General features: G+C 39.8%; 1 protein-coding gene across 3 annotated transcripts; it reads left to right on the top strand.

Moving 5' to 3' along the window:
- The first annotated feature begins 232 nt into the window (after positions 1-232).
- mpz (myelin protein zero) lies at positions 233-20,850 on the top strand. Of its 3 annotated transcripts, XM_044135368.1 has the most exons (7): positions 233-568; positions 3,419-3,585; positions 6,259-6,472; positions 7,761-7,890; positions 9,306-9,348; positions 16,668-16,799; positions 17,624-20,850. In XM_044135368.1, the coding sequence occupies exons 1-6, from the start codon at positions 238-240 to the stop codon at positions 16,752-16,754; spliced, it is 972 nt and encodes a 323-aa protein (XP_043991303.1). In that variant the 5' UTR covers positions 233-237; the 3' UTR covers positions 16,755-16,799; positions 17,624-20,850. The 3 variants fall into 3 exon arrangements, with proteins under 3 accessions (XP_043991303.1, XP_043991305.1, XP_043991304.1); XM_044135370.1 differs by lacking the exon at positions 16,668-16,799; XM_044135369.1 differs by lacking the exons at positions 16,668-16,799; positions 17,624-20,850 and adding an exon at positions 16,412-16,660.
- Positions 20,851-22,173: the final 1,323 nt, after the last annotated feature.

Raw genomic sequence — 22,173 nt, 5'->3', positions numbered from 1 at the left:
AGATGGCCATGCTTCCCTCTCACCTACACTCTAAGTGTTAATCAGCACTCAATCACAGGATGACGAGGGTTTAATTTAAAATGTTGCATCCATCATGCTGAAATGCTGCTCAGAGTTTGCAAATTCGCCCCAAGTCGCCCATTGTTCACACAATTAATTCAGCTACTGTACGGCGCAGGTGCCTTTTTTCTTCCCACTTCCACGGATAATGTGTGTTAATTTGTTCCAGGGAGGAACATGCAGAGCAATGGAGGATGGAAGGGAGGAGGAATGGGCCGGGCCGGGCCTGGGATGAGGGGTGTGGTTGGGTATAAACCAGGGGACAGTGGAGTTTCTGTTGTTGTCCTGTCCCTCCTGGCGTTCTGCTCCCCTTCATCCACTCTCTTTTTTTTCTGGTTTTTCCCTTCTCCTCCTTCCTCTCACGCTCCCAGTGGAGTTGGGACTCTTCCTCGGCAGAGTCCTGTCAGATTCGCAGCGTCTGTCCATTTTTTGGGGGGGAGCTCCAACAGAAGCCAGAAAACCATGCTGAGAGTTTTGGCGTTGGCGTCAGTGGTCCTCCTGGGAATAGGTAAAAAAAGAAAAACAAAATCTTTTCACTTTTTCTAATTTTATTTTGATGAGTTGTCTAAAACAGCGAAGGCGTTGAAATTATTTTCCAACTGACGTGAGGTCAAAGGTTAAATGAGAGAAGCTTTTCTCTTGATTGCTTACTTGAAAACTAATGAACTTGATGAAAATAAGGGGAGTATAGATGCTTTAGCGTTGAATTAAACCTCTCTTTGCACTGAATTAGTACTTAACTGAGGCATTCCAGTTGCTTTCTGGAATTGTGTTGCATTGATTTGAACTGCGGTTCATTAAAATCTCCACAGAGTTAATCAAAGCAAACTGATTGCTAGAATGTAATAGTGGGTGGGATGGGCTAAGTACTGAGCTAAACTGGTCCAAGTTTTCCTTGCTAGCCTTATTCTATACTTTGTGTTATTTGAAAGTCACAAATCTGAGAAAAAATGCACAATAATTACCAATGGCATTCCACTAGGCTCCATTCTCAGCCCACTTTTTTATTAAAGATTTATGTAATCTTGCTATCTTAAGTTGTAGAGCATTTGAAAAAGTATTACTACCAAATGTTAATTGTACTAAACCTAATTCTTCAGTGTCACCACATGACCACTGTTCTTTAGTCACCCAATGAGTGAATTATTAAGAAGATGCATCAGGATGTCCTTAATCTTAATGCAGAGAAAAACTATAGAAGTTACTGTTTTTGGTCCAAAAATGCAAGCACTTTAATTTTTAGGTTTTCTTTCTAAAAATGAAAAAGAATGTATGAAACATGGTTGTTGTTTTGAGCTCAGAGCTAAATTTTACCATCCTTAATTAGTCTATCAATATATCAGCTGCCTGCCAGCTTAAATGCACGACCATGATAAAAGGTTTCCTGTTAAAACAGAAAAGCTGGTGAAAGCTTATATTTTCAGATGGTTATGTTGATGAGGTCACATCTCTGCACTGGCTTCCTGTTTGTAAACAGATTGTTTTTACAATTTGGTCGGCACTACCTATATATACGTCTCAGAGTTGCTTCTACAAAAATAATCCATCTAGGTTATTAAAGACCTCTTCACTCAGTGCTCCAAGTACCAAACTTAAAAAATGGAAACAGTCTTTAGTTTCTACGCTGTAGAAAAATTGAAATGCAAAATAAACTGTTGGCTCCTTCATATGAAGGCTGAAAACATTACTGTTTCCTGCAGCTTTCCCATAAATGTCATATTTTATGAATTCATTTTGAGTTCTATTCATTTGTTGTAGTTTGTTTTTTGCATTTTACTGTTTCTTTAAATGTGATGCCTTTTTTCCGAAAGTATATTTTTAATCTTTATTTTAATACATTTTTCTTTACATCTGTTTCTTAATAGCACTCTAATCTAGCTAGCGTGGGAAAGGCACCATGCTAATAAACTTGCCTGTCCTGCATTAGAACCTGCTCATTTTTACATGCACTACAGTGCAGTAAATTATCTAGCATCATCCATTTGTGTTACTTCGCCATAGCAGGTGTCTCCTGGTTTGAAAAGCAACGGTGTACTAATATTATGACTTTTAAACTGAGGTTTGGCTGTCAAACACAGCCCCCTTCCCCATCCAACTCCTTCCTGTCAGCTATTTGTAGACATATATATTTTTTGTCAGAATTTTAATTAAAAATGTCAAGTCTGATTTCATTGACAAGCAGTGCGGGGGCTTTTTTATATCGCTGGAGGACGCTCGCAGCAAAAGCTGTGAACTTTACTCTGTGGGTGTTGAAACAGGCAGAACGCTCTGTGTGACTTCAGAGCTTATAAACTGCGGCTGTGAGGATGCTGTGACCTGCAGAGGATCATCCACATGTAGACGTTATCACTGTTGAACGGTACACTTGGCTGGAAGTTTGCAAGTTGTTTGAGATGCTGAGTGAAGTGTTTTGTCTAGAAAGTTCAGTATTTGCTTATTTTTTTTTTAAGTTTTTTTTTTCCAGCTAAAACCAAATTAGCATTGATTATTAAATGTTATCCAAGCATAAGCAATGCAGACAGCAAAGTCAACATTACCCAAATTAATGGAGAAAATTATAGTCGCCTCTGACTTTCAGAAATTCAAATCTTATTTCAACAGTTGCTGGTGTGAATCAATGGAGGCACCACTAAATGTACAGTTAGTCAATCTGAGTGCATATTTAATTATTTGAGAGTCACAATATCGATTTAAGATCTTACTAATGAATGTGGTTTTATGTAATTGGTCAAATTGACCAAAAGCAGCCATAAAACCCAATGTTCTGTTTTACATCTCTGGTAAAACTGATTTTTTAACATTTCTTTCTCAAAGGTGATATATTATGCTTCCTTGAAGAAGTTAGGATATGCTTGTGGCCTATGCAAAACATGTTATCTACATTTTTTTCCACAAAATTATTTTTTGATAAAGAGATTTTAATCTGGTCAGTTCTGCCGGTTTTGAGCTCCTTTCAGAACAAACCGTTTTAGGGCGTCCTGTCACTTTAAATCCAAATAAACTGCTGCTGGCCACGCCCCGACACAAAGTTTACACTCACATGTGACAATGGCTGCAAACAAGCGGAAGTAGAGTCTCCTGCACAGCCAACAAGAATACAGCAAGTGGTTTCTAAATAGTAAGTCAACAGCTAGGCACTTGTCTTTTTCAGCAGCCATTGTGCAGCACAAACAACGGTAAAACCAGCTGATGAATTGCGCTTGAGTTCCACTTGGGTTGCTAGGTAACGGGTGCCCATTGAATCTGATTCAACAATCTGGAGAATTTTGAAACGGCCAAATAAGAATTTATTTTATAATAGATCCGCTTTGATTTGATAAGAAAGAATACATTTTTGCATCTTCTTTGTGTCTTGCAGCACCCCAGGCATCCCAGGCCATTACTGTTTACACCAGCTGGGAGCGCCACGCCCTGGTGGGCTCAGACGTCAGACTGTCCTGCACATTCTTCTCCTGGCGCTTCATTTCCGACGATGTTTCCTTCACCTGGAGATACAGAGCAGACGGCTCGCGGGACACCGTCTCTGTAATGCAAACATTTACATTTACATTTACACACACAATGTTACACAAAACCCACAGCTGCTGCTGCATAATTGTGCTTGCATGGGTTAGAAAAAAAACTAGAAAAATCATAAAAATCATGCTCCAAACTCTCTCAACAGAAACTCTTTAAACTTCTTCAAACATTGATGTTCGAGTTGCTTTCTCCACCCTCATCAGAACTGTAGCTGTTTCAGCAAAGAAGCTCCAATAAATCACAGTGCACTACATGTCCACGAGCCAACGGCAGACAAACAAAAGATGGCAACAATTTGCGAAATAATAGAGCATTTACTGGCTGAAAACACCTCTTACAGAGAGCCGCAAAAAGAGCCTGCGCTCCTATTTTCTCTTTTCTGCTTAAATAAGAGCCTTGTGTGTTTCCTACTCACCACTTGAGGCCAAATTTTGGTCACAATGAGAACCATTAACAGGCATCTAGTCTTGCAAACAATGATTGCATTTTCTGTCAAAGCTCTGTTTTGTTTTGTCTGCCTCTGCCAGGCACAAAGAGGAGCAAAAAATGTTGAGCTTTTCTGAAGGGCTCTTTCTTCAAGGATTTTAAAATAAAGACAGAGAGCTGAGAGTTTAATTTTCTCCAACATGCATTAGTTGAAGAAACTTTTTGCCTCTCCTGCAGCAGCCTGCTGGAGTTTAATTTCACTCTCCCTGCTCTTATCGCTCTATCTCTAATCTTTCTATCTCCCCATCCTGACCATGCCTCCCTCTGTCCACCTCACCTAATCTCTTCCTCTCCAGCCCTGCAGACTTTGTCCCTCTGTCCTCTCTCATTACGTCCTCTCCTCTCCTCCTTCGCCTTCATCTGTCCCCCCTGCAGAGTCTTCACTTTGAAACTGAGTTTTCATTTTATTTACCATCCTATTTTCAGTAACTCTTTTCTTTCCCCACCTTGAAAGATTACCTGTTTCGCACATCTTTCTTTTTCCATGCTGTGTTCATCTTTTCAAAGTGTGGTAATTGATTTTAGAGACATTCTGCTAATGGGGCTAAGATGATTTCCAGTATGTATTAATTCTTCTTAAGGTATATTTGATGTATGAACTATGACAAACAGGCAGTCATTAATGTTTTTGGACGGGGTCTTAAGTATTCGCAGATATTAAAGACTTATAGATGGCTGTGGTTCGTAGCCTCCGCCACCACCAACAGTCCACTGTATTGCAGTAATGAAACTAAAACAGATCTTTAAGATATTTTTGATTTTGCTAGAGTTCAGCAGTGAAATTGAATGTTTGAAGAGGTTATTTTCACAGAATATTGTTCCTTTATGATCTTCCTCATTTAATAGAGTAACATAAATAAAAGAAGCTGCTATTGGTAGATTAAATAGCAACATTTGATTGCTTAGCTTCTTAAGTAAAGGCTACAGTCGCCTGCTAAATAAACTCCCTGTTTGCCAGCTGTAGTTTTAATAGAGTTATTTTAATAAGAGTGAATATTTTCTAGTCAGTGATTTTCATGGACTGAAACTTGTTATGGCCTTCTTTCAGCCAGCTGGCTAGCAGTGCACAGGGTTGCTCTATCTCTGTGTTAACAATAAAATTGGCTATTACTGGAATTTCTCTAATTCACAGACACACACTCTAAAATGTGTGCGTCTGTGTGTGGGATTGTGAAGCTTAAGAGTTTAAACCATAGACATAATAAGTCTAGATCTTTATTATGTCTGTAGTTTAAATCCTGGATATTTTCTAATACCAATGACTCATGCAGACCCATTTAATAAATTAGAATATTATTGAGAAGTCAATTTATTTCAGGAACGTTATCAGTATGTGAAACACAATGTGTAGACTATTACACATAGATGGACCTTTGAAAGCCTTTATAATTTTCCACGTACAGCTAAATGGCATTTAAAATTACAATATTACGTCAGACCATGAAAAAAATGTTTTTAATATAGTCATGTATCTTGAAAAGTATGTTTAAATAACAGTTTAAGATTGTCACTTTTGAAAAGATACTTTAAATCTGACACATCGAAACACATATTCTAATTTGTTGAATAAAATGACTGTACAGTACTTCTAACAGTTGGCTCTGATGCCCAAAGTGGTTCTTTTCAAATAAACAAATGCTTTTGATACTTGTTGTTTTTCTATTTGCAGATTTGTAAGATCTATTTTTGCTTAGCTTCATTTTAATAACATCTTGTTACCAATAGTTTGGATCACAAATCTTTTCTATTAGTCAGAAATATTGGGAGACAATGATCATCTTTCAGTATTTAATAATTAATGTCAAAAATAAAATAACTTAAAATCACTCAAAAGCTGCACTTTTGATGAAAATGCATTATTTTTTTGGTGCAGTGTACATTTTTAAGTGCTGTACTTTGATAAAACTTTATATTACGAATAGTTAAACTCACATTTTGATGCATTAATGCATGTATACATGCTGACCTTGTTAAGCTTTTGCAGCAGGCTCAGCAGCTACCTTTAGGTCTGAATATCCTTTATATGAAGGTTTAAATCTGGATCTTTTTAAATGCATTTTCAAAAAAGAAAAACCCTGCAAACTTATTCAAAGCATCATAGAATGATTCCTGATTAATTTCACTCCAGAGATCCAGATCCATCAGGTACTCTTGAGTGCTATTGGTCAGTATTTCCTCCCCTGTCATCCCCAGATCGCCCACTATGCCGGTGGTGAGGCCTACACTGACAACAAAGGCGTGTTCAAGGACAGGGTGGAGTTCGTGGGGAACCCGAAACGTCGTGATGGCTCCATCCTGATCAAAAACTTGGATTTCAGCGACAACGGCACCTTCACCTGCGACGCCAAGAACCCCCCTGACATCGTGGGGCGCCCCTCCAGCGTCCGGCTGCTGGTCTTTGAGAACTGTGAGTTAGCTGCTCTGATCCCATCATGGTGCTTTGCAAACATTCAGTATTCATACTGCTTGAGCTCATCACAACCACAATCTCTTAAATGTTCCTAAGGGACTTGTTTGATCAAATGATGTTTATGAAGATGGTATAGATGAAGTTCAGATCTAAATCCTTATACTTTGTTTTGGTCTATCAGGCGTATCAAGCTCATTTTCATTTTGGATCACATCAAGATCATGAATGTTCTTATAGCCACGGTTCCATAAAACCCATTAACAAACTATAAATATATTAATAGACTGATGTCTCTGCAGTAGATGAGTACTTCTTAAAATTAAGTAATATTAAATGAAAGTAATATTGATCAGTCACTTCAGGATTTTTTGACATTTTTGAACTCAAAATCATTGATTTTGTACTTTTTTATAGATGTTTACAAGAAATTTTGCAATATTTGTGCTAATTTTTGACAGTAAATTTGACTTTTTGATCACGTATCTTAATTTGAGGTGAAGACTGAGGCAGTATTATAACAGAAGTAAGAAATACTCCCACTTACAGGTGGCATCACTTAAACCTAATGATTTGGACCATTTTTTCAATAAACCCACAATTATGAGTTAGCGCAAAAAAGTGCAAGCATTGGTTGATTTTGCATAAATTTTTACATCTGTGGAATTGCAAAAAACTGGAGTGACTTATTGACGTAATCAATAAGTCCCTTTACAAATAAAAACTGCTTTGATTTGATTGATGAAATCATATTTAAGCAAACCACTGTCATCTTGAAACCAAGTTGTGAAAGGGATCAGGTCCTCTGTGAAAAGTTTTATATCGTCTTATAACTCAGTCATTTTTGTCCTATTGGAAAGAAAATATTTTTAGATTGGTGTAATCGTCCCAAACTTTGAAATTGATCTCAGTGGAAGCAAAAGAATATTTATCAGAGACGTTGTCGCACCATTAAATGAAATCGATTACAATTTTATCTCAATCTTTATTTTAGGCTGCTGTCACACTCTGCATTCTCATTCTCACTTTCTCCAATTTTTCCCATCTTCTCCATATTCTCTCTCTCCTTCTATCCCCCTATTCTTTTTACCTTCTCTGTATTTAAATATTTTCATCTTTTAGTCAACCTTTCTTCCTCCTCTGTTCTAATGTAATATATTACTGCTTTTCATCCTAACTCCTTCATTGGCAATCCATATCTCCCTCTGATTATTCACAAATTATCTGTATTGATCTGATTCTCTCTGTCCTTCTATCCCATCTTCCTCCTCGTTTCCTCCCCTCTTAGTGCCCATCCAAGCGGGTGTGATCACGGGGGCCATCATCGGTGTGGTGCTGGGCCTGCTGGTGCTGATTGTGGTCATCTACTATCTAATGAGGTTCCTGGTGGCGCGTCGTGTCTTCAGCCTTAACGTCAGGTCAGTGCCCAGACTGTGGGGTCTCTGCAGGGGGCGGGAGCAGAGGCCGGAGCCCATTCCTGGCACCGACACATGTCTGGCCAAGACCCTTTGAGCAAGGCTGAGTCCCATTCCCCCTTTGCCTGGCATACTTGGGCTATGTAGTCTAAGATGTTTCTTTGGACCAGATAAGAATTAAAAAACTTTAGTTTTTCAGGGCCGCATTTTAAAACAAATGTGTAATATCTGCACTTGCATTTAAATTGGATGAGTAGCTTGACGCAGAGCAATTAAATTAGTTATGTTTGATTACAAATAGGCAAGAAACTGACTAAATAGTGGAACATTGCTGGTTGAAATCTTTTGCAACAAGAACAAAAACCACTGTAATGACTCACTAGATGTATTCTTACATTGGTGAAAAATAAATCTACAATGTACAAAGGTTATTTAACTAATATAGTGCCTCAAATAGGTCTTAACATTATTTATCTTAACAACCCATCACACTTTGCTTCAGGTTTCAATAGTGTGACCTGGTAAATAACCCTACAACTTTAACTTACTCTACATTTAGCATAGCATCCATAAGTTGATTACTAGCTAAGCCAGGATGCTACATATTTTTTAAACATGAGTGCTACAGCTGACTGGCACAGAATCTATGCAACAGTGGGTCAAATGTCACAGCGGCTACCCAAAATTACCATTAACACTATGCAAATGCTCTGTCTTTGCTTATGAAGATTCACTCAACTTGGAATTGTTCAAGCTGAAAGTGAAACTGACAGTGTTGCCTGCATCTTGAATAATTTAGATAAAAATTGTTTCACCACCTGTTGGTATTCTTGAAGCATTGAAATATCTTCAACAACCATACACCATGAAAGATCTTTGGCTATCAAACTAGGAATGCTTTATGTAAATAAAAAAAAAAACTTCTCATAAATTAAAGTATTTCTGCTTTTATCTGTGGTACCTTTAGTACCATATGTCTGTTCTTTGTTTTTTTTTCTAAACTTTTGTTTGTTTTCTACAAGTGGCAGGAGTCCGGATAACCTTACAAAGTGCAATTCAACATTACTTTGTTTTTTTTTTCCTTTTTGTAAGCTTTGAAACTGGAAGTTGATAACAAGCTTTCAATTAGATTTAATCTGCAAAACAGCAAGCATAGGTCCAAAGTAGGAGGATTAAAAGTTGTGAGGCGACATTTTCTGAGTGGATAATCCACAAGATCATGACGATGATGGATCCATCGGCTTGCAAATTCCCTTCCCATCCTAACACATCTGGCACCTGGGGGCTGTGTCTGAGACAGGCCAGTAGATTAAGATGATGGTCTCTTTATGATAGCTGGCAGGCAGTGCTGCCCTGTGACCACTGGAGGGAGAGATAGATTCGACATCCTGACATTGTCTTTCTTTTGTCCCCTCCAGCAAACATGGCAAGAAAAAGAAAGAGGGATCACAGCAGAGACAGGCAAGTTTCCTCCTCCTCCTCTTCCTGTTCTTCCTCCCTCTCCTTCAGTATCCTCCTCCCCTTCTCCCTCCTCTCCCACACATGCGTCCCATCTGCAACAACAAGCGCAACAGATTGGCTTGCTGTCATCATCACATGACGATTTGGAGAAATTTCAACAGCATTCATCGATTGTTGAGAGAATTTGGGATGAGGAAGCTTGTTGTCAAAGGGAATATTCATCTCCTCTGCATGGCGGTGCCGCTGACATGACGGTGCATAGCAGCACTCTGTTATAATCACATTCTCCCCAATGGCAGTCCAGGGATCTCCAGTTTGGCCTCACACTCAGCACAGCAACAGTACAACAACAAAATAACATGCCATTCAAACCCTGCGCCCCCTCCAGCTCTAATAACCGCATTCAAGCTGGTAAAATCCTCTTGCTGTCTCAGCATTCAGCCCGCCTTTCTATCCTTTGCCCTTTCCTTCATTTCCCTCCGGGTGGGGGGGTCTCAAACAGCCCTGGGCCAAAGAATCAAAGCAGCGGCTGTGAAATGACCCAGTCTGGGTTACGAGGACTAATGCCGGCGCTGCGGACTGAATAGAGCTGTGATTTGCTCGCAGTGGGGAAACAGACAGGAGCTGCTGATTTCGCTCACTGGGAGTCAAATAAAAAAATCACTGGGCCTATTATGGTCCAGACTGTTATCAGTGTTTTTACGCAGCTGCTACGTAACAGCCATGTTTTTGTGTTTTTTTTGTCCCCTTCTCTTTCTTGTGGGAGTTCGATCGCCTCAAGAGGTGGATTAATCAGACTTTTTTTTTGTGGCTTGTATGCTTTTGTGAAAACAAGCCACCAGGGCAAGTTGTGTTTGATTACTCTGCGGTGATGTGGTGGGCTGCAGGGTTGCGTGGGAGTATTGTAATCGACTAGAAGCAGCGTGCTGATAATGAGGGGGGGGGGGAAGAAAAGTACGTCAAGGGATTTAAGTTCAAGGCATTTTTGTCAATTAAAACTCAGCTTTGAAAATGGAGAGGCGCGCAGATACCCTAGTCGGGAAATCAAAGGTGCTGCTGTGACAGCTTTGTCATTTAGCTGCAGGTAGATCGAGGCGGTGGTATGGCAACACATTGTAACATATAATCAAACCACACACCTATCTCTAATTACTCTTTTTAGATAGCACTAATAGCTTTCCTCAGAGAGACTGAATGACATTACTAATTAAGAAATTAAAGTAATCTAAAATATTATTGCTACAAGTAAAATAAGGAACTTATTATCATGTAATGAGCTGTTAATTTGATTTAAAAACAGGAATGCATTTAAAAGTTGCATGTCAATGGCTCTCAAGATCTGTAACAAGAATTTCCTGCCTCATCCTACATGTGATGTGACAAAAAGCACACTTGGAAGTTTGTTTTTGAAGAAGTAGATTCAGCCTTTTTAAGAATAAATAGCCAAACAAATCATGAGCAAAGTGATTATTGTTGTTATTCTTAAAGTGGAGCAGTTTTCTGACATGCTAAGCTAATGTTAGCTTAGCACTAGGAACTGAATTATTTGCAAATAATTCCGTTCATAACATATTTCAGTGTAGTTCCAGATAATTATTGGCAAACTAAACTTACAGAAATAATGTTCTCCTGTTTTTTAAACATAGTTTCTTGAACATTGTGATAATCAGTAGTCAGTATAAAGCCAGACTCATGATGAACTCTTAATATTTGCTTTGAAGATTATGTCTTAATAGTAAATATCTGCCACACATGTGCATCTCCTTGGAGCCATATAGCAAGAACGTTGAGGGCCCACAACTCTCCATCCTGCCTTAAACAAGTTCCCTCATCTCTGCGGAGCCCCTCTTTCTCCCCCCCCTGTCTTCCGCTCTCCTTTCTACTGTCGTGTGATTGTCAGGTTTTTCTTGAGCTGCTCTCAAGTGCCTGCAGCGTGTGACAGTGCATATATGAATAAATAACTCACCGCCAAGAGGACACTGGGATATTTGACAACGCTGTCATTTACAGTTACTCTCCTGCAAGCCTGTGCTCGGATGACAAACACAGAGCAAAAGCAGATATTCTATCTGAGGTCGCTCTGCTTTATATTTCAGTTTATTTATTTCCCCTCCACACCTCCTCCTCTGAGATGATTTGGTTTTTGTTGCTACGCCACACGCAGTCGGACCTTTGGGATTTTATGGCCCGCTTATAAACGACTGTTTGATCAAATAGCCCTGATTAGGAGGCTCTGCTGACACTCAAGTTTCTTTATTATTATTATTATTTTATCAACCTTACTGTCTTTGTTTAAAGCTGCAGAATGTAACTTGTATAAAGAATATATTTAAGTTTGTTAAAACTTTCACCATGTTGTGACAGTTTATGAGACAGATAATCTATGAAGGATCCATCTCCTCCACCTCGTCTCTGAGCTACCATTGCTGTCTGAAAAATGCACCGATCCCGACCAAAACCAACTAGTGAGAATCAGGAGGAGGGTCTTAGCGATGTCAATCAATGTCATGTATTTGCTGTTAAATGTGCTAATGGCAGAGAAACAACTTACCTTTCCAGGAAAATTGTTTATCCTCCGTCAACAGTGGTCATGGTAACTAGAATTAGCATTCACAACAGGCTATGCTAGTGGCAGCGTAGCAGAGAGCAAAGGGGAAGAGAGGAAGATAAACCACATTAGATTGGGATTGAAAGCGCTAAGACCCGCCTCCTGATTCTGATTGGTTGTTTGTAGTTAGCACTGAGAGCTAAATTTTTTTCATAGATTATCAACAAATATGTAAAAAAAAAATAAAAAAAAAAACTTTAATAAAAGTTACTTACTGCAGCTTTAATGGTTTGCGCTGCTTGTACTACAAACCCGGACGCTGTGTGAGGAAGTGGAAACGGGATTGGGGAGCCGGGTGGTGTGTGCCGTCACGCTCCCCCCATTAGAGGCTGTTGTGGAAGAAGACTTTACTCCTGCAGCCCCACTCAGGGAAAAGTTCCCTACAATAAGCACACACACTGTTCTGGAATGATAATTGAGTGCACTTGGTATCGATCTGAGCTCACACACACATCCACACACACACTTTTATATATAACCCACCCATTCTTCTCTCTCTGTCTCCCTATTGCCTCCCACTTCAGTTCACTCCCACCCGCACTCTCTTTCTCTCATTCAGATTCCTTTCATCCACTCCTCCTGTCTTCCTTTCCTTTGGCTTCCTTGCTGACCATGGGAAGCATCCATCTATCTGTAAGCTAATTCCCCCCCCCCATCACTCTGTTGATTCCCCTTCAATTTCCTCCTCAATCCTCCTCCCTCTCCAGTTCTCTCCTTTCCTCCCTCCTTCAGGTCCTCGGGGTTCTGATCCACTTTCCTTCCGGACAGGAAATCACTACCTCTCACTCCACATCTACCTCTCAATCTCCCTCTCACCTGTCACCTCCTCTCTCTTTAGTATGCAGCAGGGGATGCAGCCACTTTCTCTCCCATTCCGCCGTCCTCTCCGTATTTCTCCACTGTACCTCACGTTTCCTTTGAAGTGCGCTCTCCACCTCCTCCCCACCCTGTAACCAAGGTGGTGCTGCATTCTGCCTGAGCCGCTTGGGATGTGTCTTTACAAAGCAGGCCCATCGTTGGCGTGGGAGCTCTGCAGAACAAAATGCTGGAGCCTGTTGCAGGAAGCCTAGTGGTAAACAATGCAGTGATGTATGAGAGAATGTAAGTATAATCGGAGATAATGACACCGGCTGGGCCTGCGCCGCTCCCCCGCTGAGCTGGGTGTCTGCTGCAGCAGGCGCCTTCAATCGTGTGCTGCCTTTGCAGGGTGGATAATTAAAAATGATAAATTCTATAATGCAATCAGTGGGGTATTATTAGTTGAAGCTTCAGTGGGTGGAAACAGCCTCAAGTGGGCTTTCCACCGTTGACTAAGCTGATGTATTAGAGCCAAATTATTTCAGTCTCCGGGCTTCAGATCCGTTCCTGTTCACTCTGTTTACTCTGCGAACACAACAATGGAGCGGTCCACAGTTCAACCTGTGGAAGAGCATCTAAAGAAGCACAATACTGTAAAACTATTACACGCGTGTGGAGTTTCATTAAGCTCCATTAGAGCATTATTGCACACTTGTGATACTTTTCAATAGGTTAACTGACAGGTTAATGCACTGGAATACAGCTATTGTGAGGTTAAGTGTAGCCCCGACCTTATCTCCTCCTGGTTCAGTCCTTCATGATGGATTTGTTGTGCTGAAGCAACGCAGCGTTTGAGTTTTCCACCTTCTGGCTCTTCCTTTTATAGATTTTCTTTTCCTGCAGATGGTTTCAGACAATGCTCATATATTGCACAGACAATTTGCAGAGCGAGTGGGAGTGAAATGTGGTATTACAAAAGTAAAGGTCCCATTAATATTTAAAGATAATACGGGTTTGGAAGAACAACAAAAATCAATGCAAAGCTGAGTAAGCAAATAGTTCCCTGATCAAATATACTGCAGTTTCTCTTTTTCCTCCAACTTTGATCTGAATATGAAGAGACAATCAGAATGCTGGTTGGAGTCCTGTCCAAGTTTGAATCAAATTCCAAATATTGTGTTTACATAGAATATAAAACACTTGATATTTCATTCTACAGCATATATCCATTAAAAATGCATGTATTGGTATGCATCTGTGCATCCTTAATTTATATATTTATTTGGCTTTCAAAGAGCCACATTGTCCTGTACTCCACTTTAGTAACCCTTAAAAAAAGTTCTCCCAGCTCTCTGAGGGCCTTCTTCTCACTACTGTGGATGATTTTTGCATTTATTCTGAGCCACAAAATTGTGCAGTGTGGCTTTAACAAAGTGTTTAAAGTGAACATGACATAATAAATTTCAGGTCTAAATAAATTTTTATCAAAACTTGACCAAATCCACTTGTGAAATCTGGTTTCTTGTAAGGCAAAGGCAAAGAAATAATGGATGACTTAAGATCAAGTATCTGTTATTCTGTTTAAGTGATCATCATCATCATGATGGAAATTATGCTAACTTCCCCTAAAGAATAGGAAACCAGTTTATATTTGACAGTGTCCTGTAATATCCTGGGTTTTCAGAACTGGAATCAGTTATTATCCATGCTTTTAAACTTAAAATATGTGTCTGAGATGTTGAGACATATTAATATTGGGATTTATAGTCATGTCTAGATAACCAGAAGTTTTTACGTTTCATATAAACATTTCGTAAATGAAACCAAAATCTGGATTTAGAATAACAGGAATGTTCAATTATAGTAAACAGACTTACTCAGAATAATCTAACACAGTGCTATAAATAATCTAAATTTCTTCTTTGCTTCTAGCTTGAACTGATAGCATTTATTGAAGTAAAGATGTGTAATAAAAAAACCCTTAAAGTTATAAAATCCAGTGTATGAAAAGAGAGTAATGAACTCCACATTTACTTTTTCTGGAATCCCCTCTAAACAGTCAGTTGACATGTTTTGTTTTGGAGACTTTATGGTTTTGTATTTTTTTTGTTTTTTTATCCTTCCTAACCATCATCATTGATTTCGGTGTCAAAATAATTACAACTTATTTTGACACGCTTCTAGTATTTTAAACACTTATGGTCAAATATGAATGAGTGGCTTTTTTCTTATATACGATTCCAAATATTCTAAACTAAAAACCTGATTGGCATCACAAATTTTGATATCTCAACAGTATAAAATATTAGAAATGAAAAATAGTAAAATTTTATTTTTACAGGAATTGTTGTGGGTATCCATAATTCTTCCCTTATTTTGTTAAAAATATACATGTATTATAAAGATGGGATTTCTCTTCCACTAATTAAAGTTGTTTTTCTACAGTTTTTAGTGTAAGATGTGTAAGAAATTTTGCACATCTTTTTAGGGATGCCAATAAATGTACTTGGCTAATAACTTATGTACACAACATCTTAATTGCTTCACTCTGAATTTAAGAATACAAAATAAACTTTTAACTTTAAAATTAAGTGTTAAAGTGTCCTGCAACATAGCGCTAGTTTCTGCCGCAGTTGCTCAGACTTCTGAATCCAAATTACACATTGAAATATTCACCATAAACAACAGAAGACCAAAGGCAATGGAAATTCAAACATTTGTAAACATGTTCCTACACACTGGAGACTTCTATTCCCCCAATCAGAGGAAGCAGATGGTTTTCCACATTCAACCATCTGGGATGTCTAAGACGTTTGACAAAGTACAAGCAATTTAAAGAAAAGAAAATGAATGAAAATATGGCAGATAATTGGTTGAATCTCCCAATTAGTCAATCAGATAAATCTTGTTTTAGGGAATGGAGAACATCCTTTCTCTTCTAATCTTTACCCGTTTTTTTTTTTGTTTTTTTTAAATGAAAACATACTCTCTTGATATTACTGATGCTATCGTAACAAGCTGATTGTTTTCAAACTAGGAATCCAAAAGAAGGATGCCAGTTGGTTAGAAATAACTTATTCTAGACATAAACATAATTGCATGATCTTTATCGGGATATAACCCCAGCATTGCTTAAATTAAAAATAGAGATGGATTCAAATCTCACATTAAAAAAGTTAAAAAGCTTGCCACGCCATCATCCTCTAACTTCTACTTCTTGGTTTGCACCAGTAGTAACAACTGGTTGTTGATCATGTGACTCATGTGATGTGAAAAAAGTGTTTTCATTGTAGTTTTCTGAAATAAACCAATTTCAATGCATCCTAACGTCAATCAAAATTGATGTTTTGGGCCCAGATGTCAGATTGGAAACAATCGTCTGCAGCCAGAAACATGATTACTATCTAGTATCAGAAGAATCCAGCTGCTCTCCAACGTATTTAATAAATCTCCTTGGATATAATCCCTACATTTCTGAGATTCAAAGTCAAACTTTTTGATGACTTGGCTGTGAAAACCCACTCTGGCTGTGTGTGTGGGGGGAGATGATTGTGTGTTATTGATCAAATGTCACTCAGTTGTCACAGGTGTATGGAGTCTGCCTGCCACTGTGTCCCATCCTAACGCATGGTTACCTGTTTTGTCACCCCCTTACAGCTCTGGACTCCGCCCCCTCTCACTTGCTACCCCCTCCCCTAAAAGGACTGCGTCTCCCCCACCCCCACCTCCACCATCTATATCTCTCACTTCTCTAAATGTGTTTTTCTCCTCTCTTCACACAGCTCCGCCCGTCCAGTTTAACTCCATCTCTCATCTTCTCACCTCTCTCACGTCCTCTCCTGCTGCCTTCCTTTCCTCCTGAAGTGACTCTCCTCCCCTTGTTTCCTCCCCCCTCTTCCCCCTCCGCCCACAGGGCCCCGCGCCTCCCGCTGACCCCTCCAAGATGAAGGCGGCCGCCTCGGAAAAGAAGAAGCAGGAGTCCCGCAAGGATAAGAAATAGGATACGGGGCAGGGCTGGGGCGGGCTGCTCCAGCCCCTGCACCAGGTACTGGCGGCGAAGGTCCGACCCAAAGAGAAGCAGCAGCAAACCATCATCAAGGGGGCGGAGAGGGAGGGGGGAGGCGGCGGCGAAGAGGGATCTGGTCGGGTGCTTATGACCATTGAACTGGAGCTGACCCGGCAAAACGGGGAGGAAGGTTCCAGCGGTGAGGCAGGGACCAGGAGGTCGGCGCCGCCGGGCCTCCTCTCCCGCCTCTCCGAACGGTTCACCTTCAAATAACGAGAGTTAAACCACAAACCTACTTTACATCCAGCACTACAGCACCTGAGTCTCTGAATAAATATATTAAATCATATCTGCTCTTGTGACAGAATGTAGACGCTACTACTGTACGTGGGCCCAGATGTCACGATAATCTCTAACACCGGCCGGCTCCCTGACTGCTTTTGTTAGGTCATAAGATATGCCATTTGAAGCGAGACCCCGAGACGGCCTGGGCTTGATAACAAAATCTAAAAAGGCTGCTCCCTGGGTTTTGCCTCTCTGGTTCCTTTCATTGTGATCCTATCCACTGAAAAAAGCTTTTTCTCTGAGTGCGTCCGATACGCATCACAAATCCCTGGCTGCGGGGACAAGCCAATTTGCTCTTTTTTTCTTTCCTTTCCAGAAGCGATGTGTCAAACTCCAGCTTTCTCTCCTTACGCTGATTTCTGATTTTCTCCCACCCACCCCTGTCCCTTCCCATTTCTTCCTTCTATTCCAATAAATTTCTGGACTTCCTTGTTAATTCAAATTACAGAAATGATTTATATGCTAACCACTCTGTCCTGTTCTTTCTCTTCCTTCCCCTCTTTTTCTTGCTCCTGTAGATAAAGGTCTGACTTCTCCATGACTGCCTCCACTCCTCTAGTCTGCTCCCTCTTTTTCTGCCCAGCCTGATGCAACCCCCATTTTTTTCCATTATCTGTACTCTCTCAAGACAGCACTGGCTGTAAGAATAGCCCCCCGTATTTCACTGTGCAACAGTGTCAAATAATTTTTACAACGCCTCATCGAAGACGGCGTTTGCGATCACTGGGCTAACTGTAAAAGTCTTTAAGGCCTAGCTATGCACATAACTCGACAGACCACCCCTCATGTGTTTAGAATCTTCCCCCTTCACTTTAATGTTTACGACTCAATCACGTCCACCGAGCGGAGCTGCCAGCGCACACTGGACTTCACGTAGAGGAAAAACAGAGCGTGATAGCCAGAGAGAAATATGATTCCTGCTCTCAGCCGACGCAGATAGAAGTTCAAGCCCCGGAGCTCGGAGGTGATTCAATCCTCTCACATTTGAGCTAATGGAGGTTGTCGCTGTGTCCCTGCCCAGGCTGAAGGGGGGCTATTTCTGGCCTCTATAAGAGAGCACAGGCTTACAGTAACAGCTGCACATTTTTCAACCAACAAGGGGGGGTTGGAGGTGGAGGTGATTTTTATTTTTTATTTTTCCTTCCTGTTTGTGCCTGAGAGAATGTCTGCGGCCGGCTCAGCGGCCAGTGACTGACGAACTGGAATGACGTCACGGCCTCCAGCAGCCGGCGGATGGATGCTCTCAGGAGTCTTACCGGGAAAGAGGTGCAGCTCCCGAGTTATTTTTGGTCCAGTTAATCCACTCGCACGTTTCTCCTAATTATTTTCGTGTGTGCTGGTAACATGATATCTCTCACCGCATCTCCCCCCTGCCTCCACCGCCGTCTCCACTTCATCTCTGCCCCCATCTTGGGAATCATCTCCCCCAGTTTCGCTGCCTCTATCCTCAATGTCTTTGGCTTCCCTTTATCTCTTCCCTGTCCTGCTGTCTACTGAGACCGCGCCGCATTATTCCCCCACTGAAAAGGTCTATACACAATCCAATCTACTCTTTAAGCCGCTCCTTATCTGACTGGCAGGCCTACAGCTCAATGCTTCACTCTCATCCGTCCTTCCTCCTCTTCCTCCTCTTCGTTACTCTCTTTTCCAAACTCGGAGGCAGGCGTTTCTTTTGCGCCGTCCTCCATCTTTGCCAGTGATTGACGAAAAACGCCCTCCCGCTTTGCCCTTCAAACACACCGGAGGCGAGACTCTCCCCTAAGTCTGGGTCTCAGTTAAACACCTGCATTCTGTACCTATTGTCATTTAGTGCCTGTAAACAAAGAATTTCAAGGGTTAGCATTAATTGAAAGTACTGAATTTTATATATAATGTATTTTATCATTTGCATTTGACTTCATATTTCAACCTTTATATCAATGGACTGCAGACTTTTATGAAATATCTCAGATTATGAACCCTGATTGAACTGAGATTACTCTGCCTGACATTTTGCTTATATATAATTTATTGGAATCATAAAATCTTTTAGTAAAATCGGAGTAGGCGAAATAGACTTAAAGTTTATCACAATTTTTTGTGGTATTAAAACAATAAAAGTGACAGTAAGAACTATTTATTGATTTGTTTTACAGTGTTTACTACATTTTTTGTATCGTTAACAATAAGATAAATACACATCCCTTGTTTTGAGGGACTTAAGTCTCCAATTTGCTTCTTTAGGTCACCAGTCACATAAATAAGTGTAATTTATGTCAATAAACTTCAAATTGTCACAGCATATAATCATATTTTCAAATTTATTGATATTCAGGCTTTCGGTGAATAAACTGTGGGGAAACATATTAAAGCTAACAATCCCAACAAAACAAACCATTTGAAAGTTTCAAAAATCATTAACTGGAGTTTATCATGGAGCTGAATCCAAATTATTATCATAATAAAAAAATGGATCACAATGAATGATAAATGATACAATAAATGCCCACCCTGACAGTAAACTACTTCAAATTATCAGTTGTCAATGTAGGTCTGAAACGTCCTTGTGATAATTTGCCTGGATGAAATGTCCTGTACCAGATGGGTCCTTTTGGGTCCATCTCATACGAAACGACCCAAACTGCATAGTTACAAAATGGCAAAGGTACTAAATGATCACCAACCACTTCCCCTTTGTCCCTGACCCTGTTTTGCCCTCCTTTTTTGCTGGTTTGAAAGCCAAACACATTCCAACGCCCCCTACTGGCAGAGGAACACTCCTGCACTCAAGACGTCAAACAGAAACTTATCCTTCAAGCAAGCTCTCTTCTGGTCCGTGTTTTATGTATATGTGTTTCGTGTTACGGAGTGTTTAAAACATATATTTGTTATAATTCCAAGCAATGGCAGTAAGTGAAGCAAATAATGTTTTCTGGGGCAGTTTTTACATGTGTACACACATGGAGAAGATGTTTACCAAAGCAGGAAAGAAATGTAATAGTACTCTATAGAATATGCCGTTATAATTCTGGCCTTGTGTGTTATGGCAGGTACTGTGTGGCTGTCTCTTGGGTGAATTTTATTCGGAGATGGAAGAAAATTGAGGTTGTGGTGCAGAGAGTGAGAGCGGATAGCCTCAGATTCATCATTACATGGCTGGGGAGAAAAGAAAAACCACAGAGAAGGTGCCTGCTGTGGAAGCAAAGCTTTGCAGGAAGAGACTTATCTGGCCTGTTAAGCCCTGCCAAAAAATCTGTATGTATCACTACAGATAGTCTGCTCTTCCCCCTAGAGCTTTTCTTTTAAAGGTGCTCCATCCCAACCCTGAGCCAAAGATGGATCGTAATCTGCGAGCTTGATATGCAGGACAGATAGTGCAGACTTGAACTTTTCCCTGAAAATTCATAACAGAAATAGGTGGTGCTGAAATCCACACATTCATCTCCTTCACTCGTCGCTGTTTTTTATCCAGTCAAATGGATTCGTTACAATGTTTTCTTGTTTTCAAGCAAAGCCACACAGATGCCTGACATAACATGAATGATATTTACATGCCTTGTAAAATTATTTATATGCGATATAAACTGTTTTAGCTATAGTCTCTGATTAACATTTTGATTTGAAACGACTGGAGCTTCTTAGATTTTTTTCAATGCTTATAATAATTTAAGGATGCTAACATCTTTTTGACTCTGTATGTTGTAAAGAGAACACAAGAATAAAAGCCAAAAGCACAGCTGTTGAGCAGTAAACCCAGCTGAAAATATCTATTGTTTCTTTTTTTTCCTGAAATAATGTCTGTGAATCTGTTAAAAAGAGGAAATTCTTCCATGAGAAACACAGACAGGGAGAGCCGGTACAAATGCTCCTGACTGGAGGCATCGTCTTGTTGGAAGTTGAACTTCTGTCCAGGTTTTCTTTCAGGTTTGCCTCAAGTTTTACATTCATCCAAATTTCTATCAACTGGGACCAACTTCCCAGTCCCTGCTGAAGTTTTCTGTGAGCAAACCAAATTTAGCCACAAAATTTCTCTTGGAAAGGAAGGGACACAATTCTACAAACTACTGGAAAAAGCTTATGGAGGGACACAAAAATATTTATCCCCAGTTGTGCTGTTTAAAAAGCAAAACATGATAAATCTGAGTTTGAATAAAAATCATATTTCACTCATTATTTTAACATGAACTAAATAGAAATAATTGCATTAAGCCTACGTGACCAATTGTATTCTGTTTCAATGTCAGTGAGTGAATGAAAGTTGTCTTTTTATGTGAATGTGTGAATATTTGGTTGCAATTACCATATGACTGTTCAGATGATAAAAAGACAAAACTATAAATAACTCTATTGACAAGGGAGATATGTTAATATGCAAAAAAAAAAACAACAAAAAAAAAACTAGTCTGATCACAGGCGAGGTCTAAAGACCAGGATTCAAAGAATTCAAGCTTTCATAAAAATCATAAGATGCCACAAAGAACTACTTGTTTTTTTTTTAGTCATACATCATTTCTGTATTTTATATCCAAACAAAATGTCATAGGTAACCAAAATTGTCTTTCCAAAAGTATCAGTAAGAAAAAAGAACATTTGTCAAATTGAAAAGAGGGCATCTGGAAACATGTTCAACCCATTAATCTCCTTTGCTCTGAGCCAGTTGTAGTGCAGTTGAATTTCTGCTGGAGGATTCAGGTAAAAAAAAAAGCATTCCCACAGGATGATGCTCATTATGAAACGGCTACCTTGGTGACAGTGTGTGCGTATGATGACATTCAGTGTTAGTTTTCCATTTCACGTTTCGCATGTATGTAAAAAATACTTTAATTCTGGTTTAAATTGATCAGATCACATTCTTTCCCCCCCAATAGCTCCTTCAGAAATAAGATTTTTCTGCTTCTCTGATAAATTCCTTATCTTTCCCAGCCTGTCATTCAAGGCGAACAGAAATGACTTGATGGATTTGCAGTTGTCTTTCACTCGGTCATTACATTTTCAGATAATCTATTGAACTATATTGTTTTTAAACATTTTATTTTACACTTTTGAACAACTTTATCAACAATCTATCTGCTGCGTTTCTTCGTCTTCC

Source organism: Gambusia affinis, linkage group LG12, assembly GCF_019740435.1.
Source record: "Gambusia affinis linkage group LG12, SWU_Gaff_1.0, whole genome shotgun sequence".
Taxonomy (NCBI): domain Eukaryota; kingdom Metazoa; phylum Chordata; class Actinopteri; order Cyprinodontiformes; family Poeciliidae; genus Gambusia; species Gambusia affinis.
This window is presented reverse-complemented; position numbering and strand designations above follow the sequence as displayed.